The sequence below is a fragment of the Numenius arquata genome, chromosome 15, assembly GCF_964106895.1.
Source record: "Numenius arquata chromosome 15, bNumArq3.hap1.1, whole genome shotgun sequence".
In the NCBI taxonomy this organism is placed as follows: domain Eukaryota; kingdom Metazoa; phylum Chordata; class Aves; order Charadriiformes; family Scolopacidae; genus Numenius; species Numenius arquata.
The window spans coordinates 3336193-3363845 of record NC_133590.1 but is presented as its reverse complement, the minus strand read 5'-3'; the positions used below and the strand labels follow the sequence as shown (position 1 = coordinate 3363845).

General features: G+C 52.0%; 3 protein-coding genes across 4 annotated transcripts in view; 1 reads left to right on the top strand and 2 right to left on the bottom strand.

Annotated features, from left to right (window-relative positions):
- Positions 1 to 16444, bottom strand: part of WBP1L (WW domain binding protein 1 like) — a 62836-nt gene extending 46392 nt beyond the window's left edge. Inside the window, exons 1-2 of one of the 2 annotated variants that reach the window (XM_074158967.1) lie at positions 16311 to 16397; positions 7644 to 7653 (exon numbers count right to left, since the gene is read on the bottom strand). In XM_074158967.1, coding sequence (XP_074015068.1) covers positions 7644 to 7653; positions 16311 to 16397 — 97 coding nt within the window. Of the gene's footprint in view, positions 1 to 7643; positions 7654 to 16310 lie in introns of both variants that reach the window. The other variant, XM_074158968.1, reaches the window with a different exon arrangement.
- Positions 16445 to 19670: 3226 nt separating this feature from the next.
- On the bottom strand, positions 19671 to 25430 carry SFXN2 (sideroflexin 2). Its single transcript, XM_074158890.1, has 11 exons — positions 25264 to 25430; positions 24784 to 24954; positions 23596 to 23694; positions 23364 to 23439; positions 23201 to 23286; positions 22435 to 22495; positions 22297 to 22363; positions 21693 to 21742; positions 21332 to 21381; positions 21050 to 21097; positions 19671 to 20660 (listed from the first exon to the last, which is right to left on the bottom strand). Exons 1-11 carry the CDS (start codon positions 25422 to 25424, stop codon positions 20561 to 20563), a joined length of 969 nt encoding a protein of 322 aa, XP_074014991.1. The 5' UTR covers positions 25425 to 25430; the 3' UTR covers positions 19671 to 20560.
- Positions 25431 to 27432: 2002 nt separating this feature from the next.
- ARL3 (ARF like GTPase 3) overlaps positions 27433 to 27653 on the top strand; it is a 28417-nt gene continuing 28196 nt past the window's right edge. The window contains exon 1 of the mRNA XM_074158911.1: positions 27433 to 27524. Within this exon, the coding sequence (XP_074015012.1) occupies positions 27522 to 27524 (3 nt within the window). The 5' untranslated portion in view covers positions 27433 to 27521. The remainder of the gene's footprint in view (positions 27525 to 27653) is intronic.

Here is a 27653-nt window from a genome sequence, read left to right as displayed (position 1 = left end):
TAGTTCTTTAAGTATCTGTGATCACAGAGATTTGCATCAGCAAATATTTAAATCCCAGGAGACGATACTTCCTGGGAAGAAAAAAAAAATGTTAGCTAAATGAAATCTTCAGAAATAAAAATATTCTAAATTTGTGCAATTTTAACAAACAAGAAAATACAAGGAACAGACACCAGATTCCTGTGAGTTTCTGGAAGATCCTTATATTACAAGCATGTACCATAAAAGTCACAGCTGGCACAGCTCAACATTCCCTACTAGACTGGGGTGAACACAGCAAGTCCAAAAAGTCTCCTTCGTGTCTTTAAAAAGGCACTAAAATCAAGATGCATTTGGATCGAAACCACAAATACCTCCACTTTGAGTCGATGTATTAAAAACTAAGGTTTTCATGATCCGCGCATCCACTGCATTGAACCAAATATGCCGGTATCTACCATTTACCCTACCAGAACTATTCTGGCTCTTTGCAATCTATGAACCTTCCATCAACATTCCCGGTACTCTGCCAGCAGAAGTAGGTGTAAGTCCCAATGAAGCAAGCACATGTTTCTCACCTGATTTCAAAGAGGCATTAGCTGAAAGCAGCCATCAGGGTTCCTCCTGAAGTGAAGCATGCTCTAATATTTTATTAGGTTGTAAAAATTTCACAATGGTACATCTGCTGTGAGGCAGATAGGGCCAAAAGCACAATTAACAATTCCCATCAGAGGGTAGATCCTGTTTAACATTTTTAAAGAAGTACTGCTTACACGCAGGTGCTCCGTTTCATTGGAGAGCCTCCACACAAAGAAATCTCCTCATCAATAGCAATACCTTTAATCTCCCTGATGAAAATAATAACGCCCTTGAATAGCCATCAGCCCCTCTTCCTGCACACAGAAGTAAACTCAACTACAACGTGACCATTCCTACAAAAAAGCTGTTTGTACAGATGCCTTTTCTCTAGAGCCATTTGCCTGCCTGGGGGATGCGAGTCCTTTTGTTGGATTTGTTTTGAAGCTACAGATGTACTTCAGATGCCCTATGCTCATTCAACCACCCTGAACCTACCAGGCAAAAAAAAATCTTATGCCATCCACATGAAGACAGTCACGTTCTCCAGTTTGCATCCAAGAGGTGTGCAATTTAGGGCCTGCCAAGAAAAGTTGCTTATCATAGTTAATTTTACCAGTATCAAACATGGTGTTAAAATAGCTTCAAGAAAGGAAAGAAAAACGTAATATAAATTACAAAGGCAGGTGATAAATCTTCCAGAGACATCACAGTAAAAGCCTGAAAGGGTAAGCAACCTGGTTTCATCAACATGCTTCTGATTAACCCTTTTGCAGCTTCAAAAAGATACGATCTCTATTGTTGCTAAGCGTGTCTGCTGGAGCTTGCCAAGGAAAGCATGAGCAAGCAGCTTCAAAGGCAGAATGACGTACCTACAGCAGTAAACCCTAATCCTCGCCGTGGAAACCACGCAACTGAACTTAGTCATAGAAAATGGGATTAGGAATCCTAAAACAAAACAAGGGGTTGAAGGAATTCGCAGTCATCCCAAGATCATGTTGAAAATATTGAGCAACAGTTAAACAACAACCCTTGTTGGGGTTGATAAAGAGGAGAGTAAAACTAATGTCTCACGGAGGAAACCTTGGTGGATGGGGATAAGCAACATGGTACCCAAGTCAGCCTAAAACCTTACATGCAAGGAGAAGAGGTGCCAGAGAGCACCCCAGCCATCACCTCCAGGAATTCAAGTGCACGGACCCCTAGCAAAAGGTTCGTGTGATCTGACCACAGGAAACAGGGCATGGACCAAAGCAGACGGTGCTTGTGGGTCAGAGCGGTGGCTCACGTGCCACACGCGGGGGCAAAGGGAGAGTCCCTGGGAAGCAGTTTGGGAAGCACGGCATTAATTCTTCCCACAGTTCATAATGTCACGCAAACACATGTATAAAAGAATGTTGCGACCGCTCCAAGTGACCGTCTTTGCTAGCGTCATATAAAGCACATGGCAGAAATGCAGAGGTCAGGATTTCTGAGGCAATTCTCCAAGGAGACACAGTTAATGCGACTTTCTGAAGTTCCCCACGTTTCTTGCACTCTAACTTCCTGGACAACAGCATCGCATATTTTCCAATGACCAGACCTAACCCAAATTACACGTTTACACAACCCACATGAAATTCAGGTTTTGATGAATGTGTATTTTTGTTTTAGGACAAGAGCTGATTTTCGAACTCAAGACAATCTTTCAAAAATAAGCCATGTCTGCACATAGGGTCAGGAGGCCTAGAGAGATCCTAAAACAACAATTAGTTTAAGTGAGCTTCCCTGGCCCTCTTGCTGCCAAAGAAACTTCATTAGCAAGTACCAAGTATTCAACTCCTGATCACTTCAGCAGATAAAATAAAGAGAACACAAAGACTTGCATCAGGAAAAGGAAGGGGGTGGCAGGAACAAAGGAGACTAGCAAGGAGAGAAAAGAATGCCTTGAGAAGAAAAGGCAGACTGTCATGATCTACGTGCTGATGAAACCTGCTCCCGATCGATATGGAACGTGACCATAAGGTCCAAACCAACAATCCAATGAGAGAGAGCATATTCTCCCTTTGATCATTCTCCAGTGTCAATGGAAACCCACTGGGGCTTGAAGAGATATCGAGTCTTTGAGAGATGAATATCTAACCTAGCGCACAGCCCATGAATGGAAATAGAAATGAGTTTCCACCCCTCCTCCCCAGGCCCAGGACTATCACTTCCATTTAATGAAGTCTGAGTGGTCAGATTTCAGTGACCTCCCTCTACTTTCTCTCTGCCCAGACACATCAGGCTCTTCTTTCCTTTAGAAAGGCCTCCACACCTCCCTCTCACCAAAGTGAAAATAGGACAAGATAGATACTAGGGTGCCACAACTTACGTGCAGTTCTTCATGCCAGGCAGAACAGCACGGGGCCGTCCAAATTCACTGCAAGAGCAGAATGGCTCCGTTATCTTTAATTTACCATTGACATTACCATGCCAGTCTTTTCTCCCCTGTGGCCTCACAGATTCCAGCAGAGCCCTGCAAAAGAGTGACTCTGCAGCAAAAAACAACCCTACGATATTACTAGGTACTTCCCAAACCCAGGGTCGTGGCAGTTTCAAGCAAGACGTATGAGTGGAGAAGACTGGGAACTGGTTTTCTATGGGCTCTGCAGGGAAAGAGCAGACACTCACCATCACCTTGCAGAGCCCCTCTGAAACCTCAGAGGTAACCAGACCTGCTCACGGACCCAGAGAAACTTCACAAAGATTCACCTCCCACCAGCACGCAAGATCCTGATCAACTAGTAAAGTCTCTTGGCTATACTTGGTAAAGAAAATAAAAAGAAAAGAAAATTAGGGAATTTCACACTCTGCTCAGTCTCTTGAAAGATGGGGGGATTTCTTTTTATTTTATTTTTTTCTAAGTACTTATAAGTTCAGGGAAAACAAAACCTTCTCTTAGCCTTCCTTCTGTATTTAGGCAGAGACTTTTTCAGTATTTCCAGTGTTGCGAAATAGAAGACAGAAGAAAACACATCTACTTTGCGTACAAAGAAGTGCCAACCAGAAAAAAAAAAAGCCACAAAAACTTGTATAAATACACGCACGTCCCTAGAAACAGATGCACCTATCAAAGCATTGGTTAAAGTTTGCCCAAGTTAAGAGCCGAACTCAACTTGCTGTTAAGACCAATTGTACTCAAAGCAACAACCAGGATTCAAACCAAGGAAGAAATAATGAAGTTGGTTTTAATTGGTTTGCGAGAAACCCAATTTGTAAATGCAAGCCTCAGCCAGCTATTGAATACCCAAGCTGATAGAGCCCAGAAGGCACAGCGATGAGTGACTTAAGTGGAGGCACCCTACACCCACCAACATTCCTGCTGAATGAATGTGAAATCTGCAAGAATTGCTTTTATTTATCTTACTAAAAGCGTTTCTTGGAAGGGCTGGAAAAATTTATTTCAGATGGGTTTTTCAGCTGAGAACAAAGTTGTATTTATTGTAATTATGCACTCTCCAGTGTGGCCTGCCTTGCTGAGAAAGAACATTAAATTCAGCTGCGCACGAACTCACGGAAGTGACCTTTTCAATGAAAACGCTGCAGCAAGAGACTTGGGGAGCATTCTCACTAAATAATAACCTACTGTCTGCGACTTGCAGATTAGTGTTCAGACCACTGATTTCAGCTGCTACTTACACAGGCACAAGTCCAGATGAGGCCAATCAGCTGAGAATAAATCGTGTTTGCTGCAGACTACAATAGGAAGAACTGTACTTGGGAAATTATTCAGAGTATCCAGTCCAGTATGGTTTTACGAACTTTTATTAACAATCATGCAGCAGCATAACCTCGCAAGGCGCTTTAAAGAGGTCTTTTCTGCAAGACACCCACTATCTAATTTAAATAAGAGGATCAAAGGTGTTATTGACACAAACTGAACAACCTCTCACTTTAATGAGGGCAACAAATGCAAGGATGAACACTCACCTCCCACGCAGAAGTACCCTGCTCCCTCTTGGCAGAAGGACATGAGAATTATCTGAGAGGCTTCTGCTGTATGGAAAGGCCAAGCACTTGGGGACAGAGGCAGGTTAAGAACTAGGAAGTCAAACTAGAAGGTTCATTTTATCACCTAAATGAAAAGTGCAATGTAAAATAACAAGAGATGCAAGACACGTGCTTGTTTGGAAATGGAGGATGTCTTTTTAGTGTACAAATATAAAATGTCCTCCTTAGACACATCAGATCATCTTACTCTTTGCGGAAAGGTTGGATATTATAAAAAGCTTCCCATCCCGTAAAGAACTTAAACCAGATGTCTGAGCCTTCCCAGCAGCTGGGTAGTCAAATTCCCCGCTGCCAAAGAAAGCAAGGCAAGCTTGCGTGCTGACGTCCGCGTCTCAGGGGCTTTTGGAAGCCAACTCCCCCTGTCCAGCCCAAGGCCATCCCGCAATGGAGAGGACCTGCTGGCAACCTGCTCCGGGCTCCCTCTCCCCTTCATGCCCCAAGGTACGCATGGCAGGCTCTCACGGTTCACAGCCATCCAAAGATCTTGATACGCGGCTCAAAGGTCTAGAAAACAGACTTGTAGGCATGTGAGGATTTTTCAAGCCAAAATGCAGCTATCAAAACAGTCTGCGCTGCCAGTTTGGGTTCTGTACACTCTTTTTGGATTCGGTATTTTCATTTCAGCAGGCTTGCTCTCATCTCACAGCTCTGCTCACTGAACCTGCTGGTTTAGTCCCACGTCTGCATCTCTGCGTGCTTTTGCCTCCAAGGGGGAATATGATACAAGAATTTAAACTTCTTGACTTCACTACAGAACCAATTAACTTAGAGTTGCAAAGAAGGAAAAGCTTTTGCTCGGACTATTCATTTTCTATGCAGCAAACACAGCACATGCAATTTGTGAGGTGCACAAAAGCTTGATCCTTGTGTGTCTGATTATTTACAGTAATGCTTTCCAGACAAATAGAAGAACAGTCCCCACTCAAGTACAGAAGAAGCCAAGAACAATAAAAATGTATCTCAACAATTAGGTAAAGTTTGACCATAGCACTTGAGGGCATTGAAAACCTTTGGACCGAAACCTTGCAGAAGAAAACCAGGAGTTTCTCAGTTAACAATTAATAATTTAGACCTGAAGACTCTCATCCAGGCCTCCAGCTGAAGAGGGAAATTACAGAGTATTCATACATCTGGTACTACACAATCTCCCACTATTTTGCTACAAAAAAACCCCACGGTTCATAGTACATTCACCATTTAATGTCCTTATTTTAGATAAGAAATGCAAAATTACTTGCTTAATATCATGTGGTAAGCCAGGGTCAGGACTGAAGAGCTCCTGCAAAAAGCACCAGTGTGTCAAAGGAAAGACTCAAGAGTACACTGTGGCTTTTAAAAATCATTACTCTCGATAATATTTTTAAATTCACCCTCAAAAAATCCCACCAACAACTAAACCCAATAAATTTCCTTTGAAAACTGTATTTTTTTTGTTGTTTTTAAATCTTTTACCTTCCCACTAATCCTTCAGGTTATGTGAACTATCAAGACACTTCACCCTCAAGAGCCCTCACCGCTGTAGAACACGCGAGATGCCGGCTGTCAGGGCAGGGAAAAAGCCCCCAGACACAGAAGCACAGAAAACCAAGCAAGTTAATGGGTTGAACCAGATAAGAGCACTACTTTTAAAGCCTATTTCTTCAATTAAAGACATTAGTTAAAAGCATAAACAAGTTTTACCTTGCACCCTGTCCTGAAGGAAAGGGAAGTGCCTTCAGAAGAACTGTTAGCAGGCAGTGCCTGTGCGAGAGAAGAGCTTGTGATAAAAAGAGCTCTCACAGCAAGGACACAAACAAACAAAATCTAGGGTCGTTCATTTAAGAGTCTGTCTCAACTTGTAGAATGCCACTAGAACTTAAGGTTTCCAGATTTGTAAAATTCACTTTTTTCTGTCTTAACGGCATGGTAATGGCTACATCAACAGCGGCAGCCCACCCAGCCTTCAGATGATACTCATGCAAGGCACACGGTTTTGTGGACACAAATACATCCTCCATTTGCTTGCTTCAACAAGATCAAGATGCAAGTGGGCACAAGACCCAGCTAGACCACTCTGAACATCTTGTCTAGTGCTGTGTTCCTTCCTTGAAGATCTCCTCTACGTTTCCAAGCCAAAGCCAAAATGTTCACTGCTTACATACACAAATTTAGTCCTGTTTTATTAGGACACACTGAATATATATAATCCCTTGGTCGTGCTTCTAAAATCTCTTAGAGTAGGATCATAGCAAGAAGAGCTGCACACCAGCAAGGGTGAAATAAGGCAACAACAGATTTGTCTAGTCCCATAACCTAAAGTTTTCCTGGCAGAATGCTTCTCAATAAATACATAACTTGCTGAAAATAATACGACCACTTCTTCAGCTACTTCTTCCAGAGAAAGCAGACCACAGGTTTCAGAACGGAAAACAATACTACAAAGAGCAAAATCACCCCAGACTTCCTGAATTCACCTTTTAATGGCAGGATGATCCTGGGACTTTGCAGTGAAAGGACAGGCCTAAGGGCATAAAACAGGTCGGAGGAGAAGAAAACTCCCGACTCTGCTTTCCATAGCCTAACCGCTCTCTGGTCGTTTAGTACGGACGGTCACGTACTCTGGCAAGACCTGGGAAGGACAGGGATATAAGGGCAGAGTAAAGAAAAAAAAAAAAGGTAAGAAACTCAATAAAACAATGAGCCACAAACATAAGACCTATATTTAATAATCAAGTATATGAGATGCAAAAATTTCCTAATAAGATCGGTAGGAAAAAAGAGCAAAACAATAAGACAAAGAGAAAACAATACAGCTAGGAAAATGAGAGCAAAATAAATTAAGAGCTCTTATTTTTGACACTGCAATTTAAGACAGGCATCATTGGAGCCCAAGTGCTAAGTGTCAGTAAACGGAGACAATCAGCCCCGACAGAAGTCTGCAAGCCTGCTTTATCTAAGCTTCAGATCACAGGAGACTGGAGAGTCAAATGCAAGCTGTTTGTGAAGTTGGCTTCTTCTAAAAAAGACAGAAGTCAAAACGACAAGGTAATTTGAAGACCACGCAACACATGTGCAACCCTCCTCCTCCTCTTCAGCATTCACGGCTTGAAAAGCAGTCTGCAAACGAACAAACGAGACAACCAGTAAGGAAAGGAGGAATTCATCACACAAGAGAGCCAGACTCAAGTCATGACATTCACATGCATTCGGGTACCTGCATTAAATGCTTTCCAAGCAGAGAATAAAAGTCCTTCAGATCGTATCTGAAGAAAAGACTTTCCTCCTCCCCCCAGGAAGGGCTTGGGGGGAGCACTTTTGGTAATTCTCCCAACACAATTACAGTTGATACACAGGATGAGATGAAGTCAGCCCAGTATCACGGCCTTGAAGATACATTACCTTCCTCAAAGGTTTTGTCCAGTCCTTACAACACCCCCGTACAATGCCCACCACCTCTTCCAGCCCGTCCCCTACCTCCTAGCTCAGACCCCAGCCACCCTCATTTCACACCGCTCGCTCCCAATTCCTGTTTAGCTCAACCAGAGAGCTCTAAAAGGTGCTTTTGCAACAGGTTTCTAGCTCCATGGCATGGATTCCCTGCCCACAACTAGTGGGACAGCTGCCACCGTTTTACGCAACAAAACGGCCCGATCTTCTGCTTGAGGCTGAAGACGTACAGCTGCCGTGGCTTCCTGTTGGCCATCATCCACCAACTGGGATTTAACGAGGATCCCACACAGAGAAAGAGGTGTTTATTTAAAAACAAGCATGCAACTACCGATACAGTTTTAACAAATAAGAAACTTATTACAAAGGGTCAGGAATACAGAGCTCCGCAAGGGCAAGTATTTCTGCATATTTTGCACTCTTTCCGTATCAGGTTTCTGGTGTGGCTGCCACAATTACACCATTGTTTGACAGACAGCGTTATCCCACACTGTCTTGATTATGAGCTCCAGTTCCGTATCAAGTAAAAAAATAAAATAAAATAAAAAAATTCTCTTGTGGACAACAGTACTTGACCTGCTGGTCAGATCTGTCTGTGCTAGAACACGAGAGAAAAGAGCAAATCAGTTCTGCTCACTAAAAAGCCTCTGCACCGTCTGCTGGCATCCCATTAATGTTTGAGTTTCCTCCCCACTTCCAACAGGCAACGCTCGACACCTTTTACACAGGGAAAGCTCGAGATGGCTGGCGAGATTTCTGGCAAAACACACTCTTCATAACTGTCTCTACAGCTTATCAGCCTTTTCCCCTTCAATTTGCTGCTCAGCCAGCAGGAGATGAAAAAGAAAAATAAAAAGTAGTTCCGTAACCACCGGAGCTCCGTAAAGCTGACCTCCCATCAATTTGTTCCACAAGGCTGACTGACTTCGCGGGCTAGCAAACTGTGAGCTCCAATTGAAGTTTTCCAGAAGCTATAGCACATATCAAGTCAGTCAATCATGGACTTGCAAATTTCCCAGTGTTTAATAAGCTTGCAACTGTAGCTTCTCGCTCAGTGATGCCTCCCCATTCTTTTTTAAGGTCTCTCTGTGCCTATCTGTTTTCAGGAATTCTGTTGAAATCTTATGCCTCTGAGATCTCTTCCTATCAAATCTGGTTCAAGTTAGCCAGTGGCTTCAAAATTAATTAATGGGGAGACAGAAACTGGTAACTGCATAAAGCTCACCTCCTTCCGTGAACTATCTTCTTTGCATCAACAAAATCCATTTTCCTGGGTGAAGTCACTCTCTGTCTCACCTCAGGACTTTTGGCAAATCAGTATCTTGACAGGCTCCCTCAGCCTCGAGTAGAGTCAAGATAAAGTTAGTTTTTGCTTTGAACATGATCCCTCCCAGATCTCAAAAAATTGTGGATCCCTGCTCTTGAGTTGCCTCTGGAATTTCTATCGCTGCCTTGTGCACACCAGAACCAGAGATGAAATAAAAACACATCGCCACTAAAAGTAGAATTGTCTAGGTTGGAAGGGACCTTTGAGATCATCTAGTCCATAGTACAAACTTCTATCTCACAGTAACGCAGAAGACTAAAAAAGAAAGAAGGAGGGAGAATCCTTTTCTTTACTGCTAGCAGATCTTTCCTTTCTTTAGGCAAATTCTTTCCTATGCTAGTCCTAAGGACTGCATTCAGGATCCTGAGGTCTTGAACCTCCACGAGAAAATGAAAGGTCCCTGTTCTCCTTCCCTAAACCCAGCACCCTACAGCTTGTCAGTACTGGTAGCTGCTCCCCATACTCCTCTACACCTCTGCAAACCTTTAGCAGCAAGAGGCCAGCAGCATTTTAAACTGCAAAAGCTCTGTCCCCTGATGCACTGGGGATTTCTTCCCCGCTGAAGCAGTCACTTGCTAGCAAGCTGCCAGTGCACTGTCAGTGGTTGGATTTGTTTTACAATGTGCTGGCGTAAAAGTGCTTGGTAAGAAGGAAGAATTGGGACACTACATCTACATCTCTGGCACAATTCAGCTCTCACATCCTTTTTTCTATTGCTGTTTTGGACCATCCTTGGGTGATGCCGGGTGGATGGACAGTAGCTCAACGGAGGCGGCCTGCAAACCAGCTCACCACACGCTGCCTTCACACAAAATAAACTCTCTCCTTTCTTTTTGCAGGTGGTGTTCTGGATACAGCATGCCAGGGAACATCGGCCACACCGGCATTTAATGGTTCAGCCTGCATACGTCACCTCCCTTTGCATCCAGCAAGCCTCCTGCAAAGCGCCCCGTGACAGTTCCACAAGCCACTGCAGAGACTACAGCGGTCATCTAAAAATAATACTGAGGGCAGTGATTCCACCGAGAATCACATCATTAGAGGAGAACCAACTTCCTCCTTGTCCAAGAAGGTAAACCGCAGATCTCTGCAGCACCTTGAGCCTTCCTTTGCAGTCAAACAGTATCTGTGAGATCACGGAAAAGCATCATATGTGACTGCCACACCAGCATGCTTCTTGTCACAGGCAACGTACGGGCATGCAATTCCTGCTTGGCAAGCCTGTTCTCCCCAGCCAGCTGTTATTGCAGGTGTGTTTGTTACTTACAGTGTTCACAGGTTCGGCCACGTGAGCAATTGACTGTCAGAGCTCCCCTGCCACAGCACTCAGGTGCTGGCATCTCAAAACGTACCTTCTTAGCTGTGAGTTTTCAACTCTCACAAGACAGAAGGGGGAAGGAGGAACCTGACTTTCCATCAGCATCTCTCCATGAAAGTCATTCAGGAGTACAGTCCCATGCTCGGGGCTTGCTTTCTTCCGTCTCGGAAGCACAGACCAAAAGCTGGTGCAATCAGGTTGTCCTGCAACGTGCAATGAGCATCTCTGCCCTGCCATGACTAATGGCCCTTCCGAGATTGTCACCAGCCCTGCCTCAGAGACTGCTTTTGAGATGTCCCTGACAGGCTGAGTCCTCTCGCCCATGTTGCGAAAAGAGCAGCGCAACCCTGGCAGTAGCAGCTTGGATTCATGGACCACCTGAAACAAATGCAAGACGGGAGCATGTACAGCCATAAAAATCACCGGTTAAATGCATTAATAAGCTGAGAAGATTCCTATGCAGCTAACCGGAAAGGGCAAATTCTTACCCTGTACCCTGTAAAACAGGGCAGCTCGGATTAGAGGAACATCCCCAAACCCAGTACCAAATACGCACGTTGTCAAGAGACAGAACAAACGGCCATGTGTAGCTCAGCATTCCTAAAACTGCAGAACATGCCTGACAGGGACACATTTGCACAGGCACAGCCACGACCAAAGGGCACAGCGCAGACAACACTGGACGGAGAAGTAGGCCAGAAGATCGCTAGCCCATCACTAGCTTTTTGCCACAAGCTGAAGTCTCTTCAAGCCTGTCAGCCCTCCCAGTAGGACTTAAAAGGGAAAAAAAAAAAGGCAAAAAGGTGGGCGGTTTGCATTTACTAAATATACTGCCCGTTACCTCAGAGGGTGTCCATGTATTTTCAGATTACAAAGAAACACTAACTGTTACCTACATTAATGCCTTTCAAATACCACTGGAAAAAAAGACAAAGGCGAACTTCAACATAACCCTGGGTTAACACAGGCTGACAGAGGTATATAGAAGAGCACAGTTCCCACTTCCACCAGCAGAAAAGCGACTGCTGGAGATGCGCAGGGGAGCGGCACTTCTAGGAATCGAAGCGAGGGGTCGACGGGTGTTTTAGCCAGGGTTGAGTAACCACCGTTGAAATATGGACAAACACCGAGCGCATCCATCCCTCTGTCTCCCTAGAAGGGCCGACGGCGGTATCACCACTTTGGGCAGGATCCCTGCTGCCCAGCAGCACTGCACCCAGCAGAGCCACCGCTTGGGGACAGTCGGTACTGGATGCTGCCACCAGCCAGAGGAGCCTGACCTGGCCCGACCCTGCTGGCCTGGCGAGGCTGGGAGGATGGAAAAATCCCCAACCATATCGGAACAACTCTGGCAGATGAAACTTTCCAAGTTCCCCCGCAGCACAGCACAACTCTGCAAGAGCTGCCCAAGTTTATTGTTAAGATTGTGTTATATTTTTGTTAATATTTGGAGGGTGGCAGGGAAATTCTCAGAAAGGCAATGACAGGTCCCAGTCACAGAGTTGCTTTGACTATCCTGAAGAAAACTGTCACACTCCTCCCCAGGATGTATCGGACACTTTCAGAGCAGGCTTTCCATCTGCTGCACAGCTGCAGAGATACAAGGAGAAATTCTTACAGCGTTGTCTGTAATTGTGAGGGCAACTCACAAACAAAAACCAAATTTATTCAGTGGGAAAGCATGCTATACAGATGAGACACCGGAGTTCGCGGTGGTATAATCATCACGGTACGAGCAGTCCTTAATCCAATCTGCACAGTTATTTAGAGGTTCCTGTTCTGAGCAAGTACAGGACGTACTTTGATCTCTGCTGCCTCCTGCCAAAACTGTGGAAATTAGCAAGCCAAAAACCAAGAGTCACAAAGATATCATGGCAGACAAAATATATCCTACCGTTCTACAAGCAGCTCTCCTCCTGAAGGACCCCGATGCATTTCAGGAGACATAGAAGTTCAGGTGCAACTAACCACTTGTACCTTAATCAAAAAAGTTGTCTTAAATTCTCAAGATGAGGAGATGAGCCTCTCTTACATGAGGATAACTGAAACTTTGCTGTTCAGTTCACAAACTACCTGAAGCGATGCTCTGAAAGGGCTCGAATGCAGCCAAACTCTTGGATGAAGCTCGGTAAGTCCATATTGGTGCAATCAGAGCTGTGGTCACAGCTAGAGCACAGCCTTGGACAGAAACTCTGTGTTACAGGGGTGTTAGCCACAGCGACAGTCATGCTGAATTCTTCCTTAAAGCAAGGATTCGTCCTCTTTGTCACATACAATGAATCATCCCTCAAGTCACAGCACTTCAAGCAAAGTCTTTAATTTGGGATGAAATGGGTCTTTAAGAAGAGCATGCTTCTGTCAGATTTTGGCTCAAAACCACCTTATTAGAGAAAGATGGATTCCTCAAACTTGTCACATAGTTAACATTCACTTAAATCTCTTGTTTTTAAAGAAAACAACAGTTGAGAAAACTATGTGATAATTAAGCTGCAGGCATGGGAAGCAGACAGATAGTTAAGGCGGTCAAATAACCTTTATTCTGCCCTGTAGAGAAAAACTACAATAGAAAAATGATTAATGCTCGAAGTTTTTCATTACAAATTTGATCAAGCTCATTTTTAAAGATGTTAATTGCTTTTTTTCTCACTTCCTTCTCCTTCAAAAAGGTGTGTAGTTAAGGCTATACACCCACAGTCACAAATGAACATGGCAAGGTTTCTTCTTCCTGTGACGTTTACCCCAATTTTATTACATAACTGCAGCACTTCTGCCCATAATCTATTGATAAATGCTTTAACTCCAGTTAACAGAGTTTTGTGGTCTGATTATAAGTAAAACTGCAATGAATAGCCATGGAGACAGTTAAACAACTTGGATTCAGGATGGCAATGAGCTAATTATCTCCATCCACCACCCCAACCAAGTCTTAGTTAAAAGAAAGGTCTTTGAAGATCCTAGGCAGCCTGGACTTATTTTAACCTGAAAAATCAGACCCTCCTGCAGAGTACAGCGTGTTCTCGGGAATGTTTGTTCAGTGCAGCTAGGCAGTACAGCTCCACCTCCTGAATTATTTAGAGGACACATTTCCTGCAGCACCTCCCAGCCTTAGACCACCAGGTCTGCAGGACAGGACAGCTTTTGCAGGTGAGGAGGCACGGACCCTGAACAACAAGCTCTCCCTGACAGCAGAAGCAAGCAGGGCATGGCAAATGTCCGCGAGGTAGACGGAAGTAGGCAGCAGTCACAAGAGGCAGCAAGGGCAGCAATGGTCTGGAGAGAACAAGAGGGAAATGCTGTCAGGGCTTCAGCTGGAAACACAGGAACCCTTGGTGCGGAGATCTTCAAAGTCCAGCACGGCCCCCTTGCAGCTCTTCGCTACGAGCACGACAGCTCTGAGAAAATGGGGCTCTAAGGCAACACCAAAGCAGGCAAAGTTTTGTTACATGCTCATTTTCAAGATCCTACATTACCACTGTCATTTTTGAGTGGGTAGCTGTCAATCGCTAGTATGCAGTGAGATAATACCAGCCTTTTGACAGACAGAGTCTACATTTAAGATCTAAAATAAACCACGAGAGTTTTATATAGACAAACTATGAAAAGAAAATGAGTAAAAGATGCATCCGTATCCAAGTGAAAGAAAACATAGGCCGCCAAAGCTCTTCTCCCCCACTCTCATGTATTGTACCACTCAAGACATTATTTTAGGATTGTTTCTGGTGCAGTGACTGGAGAGGATATCCACAAGCCAGGTATGCAACCATTCCACAAGTAACCTAGCTATACGGTCGCTTCCACGCTCTCCTCCTCCTTCTTCTCCTCCTTTTCTACTTCCTATTCCTTTCTTCTACTTGCTCCTCGACTAATGTATAAACTGTATGAAGCAGGGAGCATTTTTCACAGTCTTCAAAGCAGGTATGGTACTTTTATTAGCATGTATAAGGTTGAAGACTTTCACAGCTTCTGTACAGATAATCCTACCACCTGACCGCTGCTCGCAGCTGGAATACTGCAACAACCACAGCAAAACAGGCCTGAGCTTATATACACTTAGTTTATGTACCTCGGTTCACAGGCGAAACAGAGCAAGCAGTAGGACTTCCATCTGTTAAAGGCAGTTGTGACAAGGTGAAAAACACACCGTTCAACACAGTCCTGCACCTGGCTCCCTAGGGGAGCAATGGCCAAAACCTTAGCCTTGGTGCGGCTGAAGGACGTTTGGAATGGCACTACCAACAAATCATACAGCTTTTAAAGCAGATCTTGTGCTCTCAGCACCCTGAAAGGAAGACAGCAATTCAAAAGGGGGAAAACATAGACATACATGTCATAGACAAACTCCTCACCTCCTCCTGCAGGAGCACTGGGAAATATTTCAATGGACCCCTTCCTGAAGGGACACTCCCTGCGACGTTAAGCACCATGCAACCCACAGCATCTGTGACCTACAGTCACAGATCAGCATCTCACGGGCTCAGACCTTCAACAAATGCAAACTACAATTTGTACCTTATAATAGACCACATCAAATCAGAAGTCATCATATTTGATTTATGTTCTACACAGGGTGAAAAAGACATCTTGACTCCGTGAACAGTAAGATCCAGGTCGTGCACAGGTTGCTTGGCCTTGGAGAGTCCTCTCCAAGTGACACTGAGCATACAGATCAAGGTGGGAGAGGTTTACAGGCGTCTACATTGGGGTCCCAAGAACATCACTGGAGATCTGAATGGCAGGCATTGCAGCACAGACACGAGACAGAGTAAAGAGATAAAGAAGAGAGAATCAACTTCATTAAAGCGCTTTCCAGGCACAAAGAAGGTCATAAGCAGGTGGTCAGAGCCTACAAAGACAAGGCCTAGTTGCCCCCACCTCAGTCGAGACACGCTCCCTCTTCCTCCCCTCTGCACAGAGGCTCGCACCGAACCTCTACACCGCCGTTCCTGCCATGGGAAGACCAGCTCAGCTGGCCCATGCATCACCACATGAGTCCCATTTCCCTGCCAACCCAGGTCCTCTAGCCAGCTGCCCCATGGCCACCCTTCAGCTCACCCCAAACCTCCTCCAGCCCTGGCCCCTCACAGGTCACCTTCTTCCCTGCCACCACCCCCAAAAGACACATGTACCTCCAACCATGGGCTCCTGCACACCTGCCAGCTCAAGCCTTCTGTCCTCACTACAGCCACCCTTCCCATCATCTCCAGTCAACCACCATCAAACACCTTTCTTGCAGGTCCCGCAGCCACCCTGCCACACAAAGCACCTCCAAGAGGCACTGCCACCCATACCTAGGTCCCTACAACACCTCTCCGTCCCCACGACACACAGGCACCCCCGAACTCAGGTCCCTGCATCTCCTCCAGCTCCACTTAAGCCAAGGGGGCTCCCCAAACCTTAGGTGGGCCCCCAAAAGCCTCTTCCTCCAGCCCCGAGATCCCCAGACACCCCATGGACGCTCCCGCCCCTGCCAGCCCAGCCTGACCTCCTACCCTACCAGCCGCCCCCCTCACCCCGGAGACCACAGCGCTCACCCCGCGCCCCCCCCAGGCCTGCGGGCCCCCACAGCCGGACCCCCGCCCCAGAGACAGAGTCTCCCAGCACGGCGCGACCCCAGACCACCCCCCCAGGCGGCTCCCCCAGGGCAGCCCCTACCTGGGCAGGCTCCACGCTGGCGGGCAGGCCCTCGGGCAGGGCCTGGAACAGCAGCAAGGCCATGGCGGCGCGGAGCCTCCTCGCCATCCCCCCCACCCCCCGCTCCCCGCCTCCCCAGCCCGACTGCGGCCCGGGACGGGAGCCGAGGGGGCACCCCGGGCCCCGCCCCGCCCCAGCCCGCCGCCTATTGGGCGGGCGGCGCGTCTCTTGGGCTACCATTGGCTCAGCGCACTGTCGCTTAGGGGAGAACCGGGAGGGGCGGGGCCTGCGCGCAGGGAGCTGCCATCTTGAGTGTGGCGCACCGGGGAGGGAGCCTGGAGTGGGGCGAGGGCTGCCATGTTGTGAGTGGCGGAACTGGCTGGAGAGGGGTGTGGGGGCTGCCCCTTGATCCTGCACCCCCAGTGCAATGCACCCCCGGGGGCAGACCTGGGCGCGCCAAAAAAGGGGGGTGCGCAAGCCTGCTATGGCCTCCCTGGCACCCCAACGGCATCCAGGCACTCATCCCCCATTCACCTGGTGACACCCAGGTAGGGTGATCCCTGCTCGGCCTCCTCCCCAGTGCTCCCACAGAGACCTGGGGCACACCGGGGAGCTTGATGCGGAGAGGGTGCTAAAATGGCAGCAGCGGCATGCGGCTGGACTTAAGGTGTCGGTGCCGGCCCCGTCCGGAGACGGGAGCAGCGTGGAGAAGAGGGTCTTACCAGCGTGGCCGGGACCCAGAGGTGTTCCCACACAGCGGTCCCTCGCCTGGGCTTGCACCCCCAGGGAGAGTGAGGGCACCAGCGCTTGGGGTTAATTCACATCTCGGGGGAGATGGCCTGGGCTTCTGGGGCAGTGGCTGAGGCTTTCTACACCACAGCTCTTGGCACGCCAGGCCTCCATGCCGGATTGGCACTATCAGATGCTCAGATAACATGTTAAAAAAAGCCAGAAAAAAATAATCGACTTAGCAGCTTATCTCCTACCCTGGCATTTTTCAATCAGGGCAGTACTTGGGGCACACCTAACCCCGCCGGATCAGCTCGCCAGAAGCTGTTAACCCATTACACGTGCACCCTGCTTGCTCCTCTCTCCGTAGGCAGCCAGTTCTCCAGCCTCCACTGGCCTTTGGGCAAGGAGCAGTGAGCCAAGCCTGTCTGCTGGGGCTGCTGGTGCCTCAGAAGAGACCCCCAGCCTCCCATTTCAACCCCCCAGCCCCTCCCCAGCCTCTGCTGCAGCCCAACATGAAATCTTTGGTCTGATTATCATTTGAAGGGAGGTTATAGACATGCTGGAGCGCTGACATTTCAGCTACGCACAGTTATTAAAGGAGCTTTATTCCTGTTTCCAGCTAGCTCTGAAATTAGAGGCACAGCAGGGAGAAGGTGGCGAGTGCACAGGAGCAAGGACAAGAGAGCACAGGACAAGCCCAGATCAGGTGTGACTCATTGCTGGATAGCAATTAACACTTGCGGCTCTTCCCAAACAGGAATGAGTCCGGCTCTGACTCCTGGCAATGAGGTTTCCTTCCTGTTGCAGCAATGGGAAATGGAGGCAGGGCTGGCCGGAGCCACCCTTGGCAGCATGGGGACTTGCTGGCTGCAGCCTGGCTGTGACTCTGCTGCCTGGCAAGACCAAGGCAGGCTGGGGAGTTACTGTGGTTTTGGGGTGTGCAGGCAGGCACCAGCTGCAGCAACCATCTCCCAACACCGTAACGATGTGAGCTGTTGAGATGATTTGCATCCTCCAGGGGAGATTCCAGCTACAACCTAGAAACCTAGAAACCCTGCTGAGCTAAACTGTCAGCTGGCATAAATCCATGTCGGTCTGAAGAGGGAATCCACTGCTATAAGCTTGGGGGGAGGTCTGGCTTGAGGATGGCTTACCGAATCTCCAAGCCCAGAGCAACCCTCTTCCTCTGGCCAAGAGCAAGGAACTGCACCATGTCCCGCTCCCCAGGGTAGAGGAAGAGTTGGCGCGAGGGGGCAATAGCTCTTCAGAGGGTCCCCCTGCTCCATCGTCCCTCCAGTATAGCTGGGGACAGGAAAAAAGGAGTGACAAAACCTCTGAGGCTTTCCCACTGTGGTCCCAACCTTGGCATTGGGTGGCTGCTGCCCTGCTCTGCCAGGAACCCCCGCACTGCAAGCACAGGAAGGGTCAGCAGCAAGAGCGTGGCAGTTTCAGGGTGCTGCGGCACATGGTTTTATGGTTTTACAAGCATCGCCGTGCTCCCGAGCATGCCAGAGGCACCTTGGACCCAAATACAGCCCAGGCTGCTACAGGTATCTGTCTGAAAGTGCTCAAAGCAGTTTTGGGTGCAGGGCAAGAGCAGTTTCAGTTAAGGAGCTCAAGAAAAGCAGGGAGCAGAAATGTCTCTGGTGGCTTCTCCCCACTCCCAACAGGAGTGACATCTGTTACACTTCATGTGCTTATCTATTATTTTAATTGCACCTTAACAAGAGATCTAATAATGCCCAGGGAACAGATGCACAAGTTTGAACATGTTTTCCTACTTTCCACTGGCCTATTAATTATTTCAGAGCTCTTGTGCAGCTTTCTAGCTGTAGCTACATGCGGTTGGAGACATTACCCTCTGCCTGTTGCAGCTTGGGCAGAAGCAAACCTGCTGTGGATGCAGCTTGGCCCTTCAAGAAGTACGTTTTGGGTTTGGCCGCTCTCTCTGCAGGAGCAGAGTGGTGAATGCCAGAAAGCCCTCTGGCTGCAGACCCTGTGTCTCCACTCAGGCATGTGGCTGATGGGAGGATGCTGCTGCCCTCTGGGGTCTGAAACGTATCTGTGGCTGGAGGGACGAGTGTGGACCATCTGCTGGGCCATTGGGGCTCTCTGAGCAGCCAGGTCATACAGCTGGTTAGAAACACGCTTCTCCCACTGAGGGATGTTCATCAGCACGCAGAGAGCGTGGATGTAGGTGGCTGAGGGCTGTGACTTTAGCCCAGGACCTGGGTTAAACTCTGGGGCTCCTTCCTCCTTCAAAAAAAGAGCAGCAAACTCAAGCTGCTCGTCTTTGGGGTGAGAGAGGCCTCGTGGCAGACCCAGGTCAGCATCATGCAAATGCTGCCTGGCCAAGAAGACAAGAGCGTAGGAAGGGTCAATGGGTATATGAAGGGTCACCCAGTGTCATCCCCCCCATGAGACAAGAGTCACCATGAACACAGCACTGTCACCTCTCTTTGTCACTTGCCACAGGACTGTTTGCAGCCCCAAGACCCTCTCAGGGAAGGCTGCATGGGATGCCCAAGGGTTTCAGGGCTCATGACAGCCCTTGCAGACCCTCATGGCTCTTCCTCCTTCTCCTGGCTCCTGTGCTGACCCTCACCCTGGTGCCCGATGAGCCAAAAGCAACACCCACAGCTGTTTTTTAAAAATCACCACATTTTATTTTTCAACCCACCTATCATTTGCAGCGTTGCTGTTCAGGGCCTGAGTTAACATGCCGACAGCTTTGTGACTCCCGTGTCCCCTTCCCCCTTGTCCAAGGGGTCCCACAGTGAATAGTCAGTCCCCCGAGGCTACAGGTCCTTTGTCGTACCACCATGGGGACAGTGAGATGCAGGACAAGGGTGACAGCTGGCTCTCGTGCGTAGAGGAATAGGTAGATTGCAAAAACTAGAGCTTAAAAACAATTGGCTTTTTCTCTCCTTGATTGTGACAATCACAAAGCGAATAAAACCTGAACCTGAGAGCAAGGAAGGCACGGTCCAAGCATTGGTCCCTGGACTTTGGGGTGCTCCCTGTGCAGAGGGGATAGGTCCCTTCCCGCATGCAGAGGCGGGATCCAGCTCTTGGTAAGAGGGCATTGTGGTGGTTTAAGGCAGCAATGCAATTTGGTTCCTGGTATGATGGCAGGGCACCTGCCTTCGGAGGTAGGACTGTGCTCTGAGCCCCAAGGCGGAGGGCCTGATGCCTCATGGGGCCAAGCCCAGTGACCGTGTGGGGCTCAGACAGGCTGGGCAGATCCTCCTGCATGGGGCAGGAGGAAGGCACGGGAAGCGCAGGGCAAGAGGGACGTGGGGAGGCAGGGACACGGCCAGCAGCAGATTGGGGGGGGGGGTTGCTCAGGACAAGCCAAAGTGCTGCAAGCTGGGCACGCAGAGCCAGATCCTGCCTCTCTGGGGGAAGGAGGCAGCAGAGATAGTGCTGGGTTGGGGGGCAGGTCTGGCTGGACTGTGCCTCTGAGACCTGCTCAGGGGATGGGGGCTGGTGGTGGCAGGGGGCCGGAGGAGTGCAGTGGCTCCTGAGGTAGTCTCTGTTCACAGTCCCTTGTTGAAGTAGACGTACGGCACTTTGTCCCCATGTTTGGCCACAATGCTGTCACGCAGCTCCGGCTCGAGGTCAGCCAGTGCAAGGGAGCTGTGGGAAGAGCAGATAGTCACTGAGATCCATGATCCTCCTTCCTGACCGCTGGTCAGGCCACCCTCCCTTCCCATTGCCATTTGAGGTCCCTTGCAGTCCCTGGGATCTTTCAGGCTCACGTCAAGACCCACCACCCATCTCTGGCATCAGCCACCCCCAGTGCTGGGGAACAGCGAGCTGCCCATGGGGCTGGGGGTCCCATTGCTCCTGACACAGAGCTCACAGAGCAGGGGAGGCACATGCTCTCCTGCTGCCCAGGGCAGGTGCTGCCTCAGGCTGAAGGGTGGCTGTGCATCGTGCTTCTCCTGGGATGTGCAGAGGAGAGCTAGGGGAGGAGGAAGGCTCCCGAGGTCCCACATAGGAGGAGAAAACAGCGGGACAGGTACCATCTCTGTGGGAACAGGGCACAGGCTGCCGGCACCATGAACAGGAGGCTGTGGGACAGAGAAGAGCTGAGTGTTAGTGTTGGGGATCGCAGCCATAGGGACCTCAGCCCGAGGTGCTGCTCGTGCCCCAGAACTCCCAATAACTTGGAAAAGCCCAGGCTGAAAGGCAAGCAGCTTTGCAATCCCTTGCTGGGAAAGAAGTCTTTCTTCTGGGGTGATTTCAAGCACCCCTCAGATCCATGCTCTGGACACTCATGGGCTTTCGAGCAGTGAGATACTTACAAGCCCCCGCACAGCAGCACCTGCAGAGGCCCATGGAGAACCCGGATCCGCTGCAAGGGAAGAGCCAGGAGTGAGTCCCCAGCCCCACAGCAAGCCACGCTCATGGGGTGGAGAGTTCTCCCCTCAACAGGGCTGAATGCCCACCATCTCTGGGATGCCACCGACCCCTTCCACTCTCCCGCAGCCTCTCCATGTCACCCGAGAGACCTTTGGCGTACCGGTGACTCGAACAGGGGGGAAGCAAGCTGGGCTCTGCAACCCCCCCCCCCCATTGTATCCCCAGCATCTTGGCGGCTGGGGAGCAGGGCTGGGGCACTGCAGGACCCACTGGAAAACCACAGCAAGAGAAATGTGGGCTCACCTGCATGAAGGGGAATTTCTCCAGTCGCTCCATGATGATGGGCAAAATAACTAGGCGCAGAAAGAAGAGGTCAGGGCCCTTCCACAAGCCAGCCTGCAGGGCTGTCCCAGCAGGACCCTCCTCCCAGAGGCCATGGCAGCAGCTGGTTGTGCTGGGGGCCACTGGGTGTTTGCTCACAGCAGGGATCTGACACAGGACCCCCATCCATCCATCGTCCCCACAGCAGTCTCTACTCCTCGTGCTCCTATCCCTCCTGCCAGGCTTGTGGCACAGCAAGGGTCTCATGATAGCAAGGGGATGTGGGGCGAGGAGTCACGGCCAGAGAGTGTGAGAGGTGTCCTTGTGGGCCCCGACCACCATGGGAGGACCCCACATCCCCCATGGGCTGTGGCTGGGATGGGGAGGGCTGGGAGCTTGGGGGACTCTAATGGGAATGGCAGGATGAAGGGAACAGCTCCATCAGTGAGATGAGACCAAACACCACCTGGGATGCAGGACCACCCTCCCTCTCCTTCCCAGGGGGAAACTGAGGCAGGGGAGGGCGAGGTGGCAGGTCCTGGGGGAGCCCCCAGACTGGCCCCCCACCCTCCTGCCCCACACTCACTCATGCCGGGTGCTGCCATGGTGATCCTGGAAACCACAACCTGCGCGATGCCCTTCACTGCTGCCCTCTGCAAGCAAGAGTAGTGGGTGAGCCCCCACCACACCACACCCCAACCTGGACATCCATCCCAACACTCACCCTGGAGCAGCCAAGCTCGTTGTTGTCCCCATCTGTCACTGTCACCCCATTGATGATCTCCCTGGAGGAGACAGGCAGATATAAGTCAGGGCTGGGATGGTTGGGTAAGTGCGAGGACACAACAATGGGGTGAGGAGATGCCAAGGAGATGCCAGACTCTGTGCTGTGCTGGCACAGCAGTCCCCACCACCCCCAGCCCTGTCCCCGGGGCACAGTGCTCCATCGCCCTGGGGTGCCGCGATCCCCAGCCCAGCCTATGCTGCCATCTTCAGGGCATGGCTGTGAACAGGGTCCAGCCATCCAGGGGACAGACACCCGCCTGGGACCTGCAGTCCAGCCAGGGGACAGTCCCCAGCAGAGCACCCCACCTCCCTGTGCCGTCACCCACGGAGGACCCTAAGCAGCAGACACAGGTCTCCACGTGGGCCCCAATTAAGCAGTCCCACCACCAGGACATCATCCACTGGGGCTACCCCATGAACACACGGAGAAAAGCTTTGGATGTGAGGGATCTTCTAGCCCAGACCCCAGAACAGCGCTCCTCAGCCCAAAATCCCCCTCCTGCTCCGGGCAGAGGCTGAGCTACCCCAACTTGGCACAAGTGCGCAGACCCCATGTCACCTCCCTCTCGTACTCCCACCCCCTCCAGCCCCTGGGATGGGAAACCATGGCAGGGCGACCAGGCAGCCCAGGAGCCTGATGGCCACTGGCTCGCCTTCAGAGGAAGCCAGGTTCCTCAAGCACCCTGGCCACGCGTGGCACTTACTGTTGCCGCATCATGGGGATATTGACACAGTTGGCAGCAGCCACGGCCGCAAAGGGGACCCAGCGGGCCAGCAAGGGGGGTGCTCGCTGCGGGAGACAGGCTGGCATCAGCGCGGGAGGGCAGGATGAGGCCAGTTGCCTCACCCGGCCCCGGCTCGGTGTACCTTGGTGTAGAGGTTGAGTCCCACTGCGGTGGCCAGGGCCGTACCGGTGGCTGTGACGTACGCCACCCCAATTTGCCTGGACAGTGATTTCCAAAGAAAGGAGAGAACAGAAACCCCAAGTCTGACTCAATCTCATTCTTTTGGTGCCCAAGATGGGGCACAGAGGGTCTTTATGGGGCATCAGGGGGGTCCCAACATAGAGGGTCCCCATCCTGCGCCAGGGCATGCTCACCTCAGCGAGATGGGAGAGGCGGCGTTGCGGTTGGTGTAGTTGACGATGGCATTGAAGGACTGGTTCACCCACTGCCAGAAAACCACAGCAGGCACTGTCCTGCGGAGGGAAGGGATGGGAGAGCTCCCGAGGGCCATCAGGGACACCTGGTCTGTGCCCATGGCCAGGCTTCGTGGAGGGACAGCCAAGATGCCCTTAATACTCTTGTCATGGTGTCTCCCAAGGGAAACTGAGGCACTATGGCAAAGCCAGGAGCTAGTGGCAGAGCTGGGAAATGACCCCAGGAGTCTTGGCTACCACAGGGCTTTGGGGAGCACAGGAGAGGGCCCAACCCTGCAGAGCGCTCGGCCGGGGGTGGAAGACCTGCTCTTGGCAGGGTGGCAGCCATCCTGCAGGGCTGAGATAAGACTTCATCAACGGGAGCGGCAAAGAGGGGACACATGGGGACAGAGGTGGCTTTGTGGGTGACCAGGATGACGCCTGGGCTCCTACTGATGTCTCAGGGAAACTGAGGTGGGGCAGGAGGGGACATGGGAGACGCAGGTCTTAGCAAGCTTTGGGATGCAGGGGGGTGGAGATGGGCTGGGAAGAGGGCGACCCATCAGCACCAGGAGGTCTCCCACCCAGGCTGGACCTCACCAGCAACCGGCAAACCAGACCAGCAAGCAGGGGTGGGATGGGACGGGGATCCACTGGGAAAGGCGGTGTCCGTCCCACACAGCCTCTGTGCTGGGGACAGGATTGCTCCCCTCCCAGAAGCCATTTCAGAAGGGAAGTGCAGGGGGCCGTTGGCATGGGCTGGGGATGCTGCAGCAATCTGGCCTGGGGGGCATGTTTGGTTCCTGGTTTCAGGAGCCGTGAGGGTCCACGGAGCAAGAGCAGCAGCCACACAGGACTTGTGTTAATCATTACAGGGGCTCTGGAAAGAGCTAAGCTGAGCGCCCAGGGTGAAGCAGGACCGTCCCCAGCCATACCAGGAACCAGGAGGATCCACAGTGCTTCTGCCACAGGCTGGGCACTGGGGACAGGACGCAGGGCACAGGGACACGGGGCTTGGCCACGGGACACAGGCAGGTACAGCAGCCATGGGCACAGCCAGCCCCAGAGAAGGCAGACTGGCTGTGCCCCGGCCACCAGGGACCCCTCGAGGGGCTGGGGGCTGTCACGGCTGCGTCCCCAGGAGCTCACCGGTAGAACTGGAGCATGCAGCCGGTGAGGGCCATGCCCCCCGGCACCTGGAAGGACATCCTCCCGATGAGGTTCATCTTCTCGCCGCTGTCGGGGTGGAAGGCCGAGTCGTACAGCTTCTTGGCATAGAGCAGCTGCTCCTGGCTGCTTCCTGGTGGCACCAGCCCAGCCCTGCAAGCCCAGAGCCCGTCAGGGGGAGCCCCACAGACCCACCGGCTCCCAGGACCGCCAGCCTCCATGCCCTGGGCACCAAACATGAAAGGCAGAGGAAACATCTCCCACGAGGGAAACTTGTCCCAGCTTGGAGGCTCCTGGGAGAAGCCTGGGAAACTCCCCCCAAAACCGCCCCCGGTGGAGGTTACGTCCCGGCATGCTGACTGGAGAACGACTGCCTCCATTGCCCCACGGCCCCGTGGGGCAGTGGGATACAGCCACCGGCATCGAGATGGCACCTTCCCTGGCTGCACCCCAGCCCCTCACCTGCAGCCCTCCACCAGGGCCTTGGCACGGTCCAGCTCCTCCTCCGGCACCAGCGCCGTCCGCGGGTCGGTGATGTTGAGGAAATGCTTCAGGCGCCCCACGAAGGTGCTCTGGTCCCAGCGCGGGGCATCGATGTTGAAGCCAAGGGGGACGGCGGCCATTTCGGTGTGGATCTGGGCAAGGGGAGAAGGCGGCTCGGGAGGATCCTGCCTCGGTTGCCTGCCGTGGCCACGGGAGCAATTCACTGGGCGAGAGCCATGGCAGGTTTATATTTAACGGGGAAGTTGGACTTTCAGCAGCCCTGAGCCTGGGAGCCTCCTGCGCCTCCACTGCTGGCTGGACGCTGTGGCGGGGCCGCTCCTTCACACGCCGCTCTCCCTGCATGGGGTCCCCAAAATTGTGCTGCCCACCCCCCCACCCCAGCACCCAGCACTCCCTCCCTGGGGTAGGACGGCACTGCACAGCGCTGCGGAGCCTGGCTCCCCCATCCACAGGGCTGCACGGCACTGCCCTGCATGCCCCCCCATCCCGGGGCACTGCACTGCACCCCCCCTTCCTGCGCACGGGGCATGGCACTGCGTCCCCTGCACCCTGCTGGATGTCACGGAATCACAGCGCCACGGAATCATGGAATTGTCAGAGTTGGAAGGGACCTCTAGAGATCCTCTAGTCCAACTCCCCTGCTAAAGCAGGGTTGCCCAGAGCACATCACTCAGGGCTGCATCCAGGCGGGTCTTGAAAATCCCCAGAGAAGGGGACTCCACACCCTCCCTGGGCAGCCTGTTCCAGGGCTCTGGCACCCTCACCAGAAAGAAATTTTTTCCTCCTATTTGAGTGGAACTTCCCATGTTCCAGCTTGTGCCCGTTGCCCCTCGTCCTGTTACCGGGAACCACTGGAAAGAGTCTGGCTCCATCCTCCTTCAACCCACCCTTTAGATACTTGGAAGCATTAATAAGGTCTCCCCTCAGCCTTCTCTTCTCCAGGCTAAAGAGTCCCAGCTCTCTCAGCCTTTCCTCATCAGGGAGATGCTCCAATCCCTCCATCATCTTTGTTGCCCTACGCTGGACTCTCTCCAGTAGTTCCCTGTCTCTCTTGAACTGGGGAGCCCAGAACTGGACACAGTATTCCAGTTGTGGCCTCACCAGTGCAGAGCAGAGGGGGAGAATGACCTCCTTCGAATGTCCCCTCACGGCACTGCATGCCGCCATGGCAGTACACTGCACCCTCCTATCCCCCTCTCCCCCCCCAACACTGCCTGCACCCGCTGTGGCACTGCAACCCTCCTGTGATGGCACTGCACAGCCCCACCGATAACTGCATCCCTGTGGCACCGCACTGCACCCTCCCATGGCACTGGCACTGCACTGCATATCCTCCCTAACACCGACGAGAGGCCTCTGCGACACTGCACGCCCCCTGTAGCACTATGTGGCCCTGCTGCCCTGTGGCACTGCACTGCACTGCGTGATCCCCCTGGTGCTACACTGCACGGCCCCCTTGGCATGGCATGGCACTGCACACCCCCCGCACTGCACCGCACCACACTGCCCTGCACACCCCCAGCACGGCACTGCACTGCACCACATACCCCTCATACTGCACTGCACCGCACACCCCCGCACCGCACACTCCCGACACTGCCCTGCACACCCCCAGCACCGCACACCCCCAGCACGGCATGGCACTGCCCCGCACTGCACTGCCCCGCATGGCACTGCACACCCCCGGTACTGCACACACCCGGCACTGCACTGCCCTGTCCTACACTACACTACACTACACTACACTACACTACACTACACTGCACTGCACTGCACTGCACTGCACCGCACCGCACCGCACCGCACCGCACCGCACTGCCCCGCACTTCCCTGCACTGCCCCGCCCAGCCCAGCCCCGCCCCGCCCCGCGCGCCATGGCGGGGCCCCACGTGGCCCCTACCTGCAGTCCCCAGGTCCCTCGCGCGCCGTCTCCCGCCCACGTGGCCCCCACCTGCCCCCGGGCTCCGACGCGTGGCCGCCCTCAGCCAATCACAGAGGCCCGAGCGGCCGCGCCCATCTGCCCGCCCCCCAGCCCCTTTGTGCGCACGCGCCGAGGCTGAGGGGGCGGAACTCGGCGCCGCTGCCCGCGGCTGGCTCCGCCCCTCCCGCCTGGCGTCGGCACGTTCCGTACGTACGGCGGGAAGCGCTGACGCCGTACGTAGCGGCGGCGTGTGTGTGACGCAGTTGCCCATGGTAACCCCGGAGCCGCGCAGAGGATGGTGAGCGGGGCGGGGGGCGGCGGGGCCTGGGCCTGGCGAGCAGCAGAGGGCCGAGCTTGGCGGGCCTGAGGCCGGGGGCGCCCCCCGCGGGGGAGCGCAGGGTAGTGGGGGCCAGAGACGCCCTCCCGG

Bases quoted from the DNA above. Each gene is read 5' to 3' on its own strand.
- SFXN2 (XM_074158890.1), bottom strand. From the start codon at position 25,424: ATGGCCGCCGTCCCCCTTGGCTTCAACATCGATGCCCCGCGCTGGGAC. The intron at 24,955-25,263 runs GTGAGGGGCTGG...CTGGGCTTGCAG, and splicing joins GCCCTGGTGGAGGGCTGCAG to GGCTGGGCTGGTGCCACCAG. The intron at 21,743-22,296 runs GTGAGTGTGGGG...TTCTGCGCCTAG, and splicing joins CATGGCAGCACCCGGCATGA to TTATTTTGCCCATCATCATG.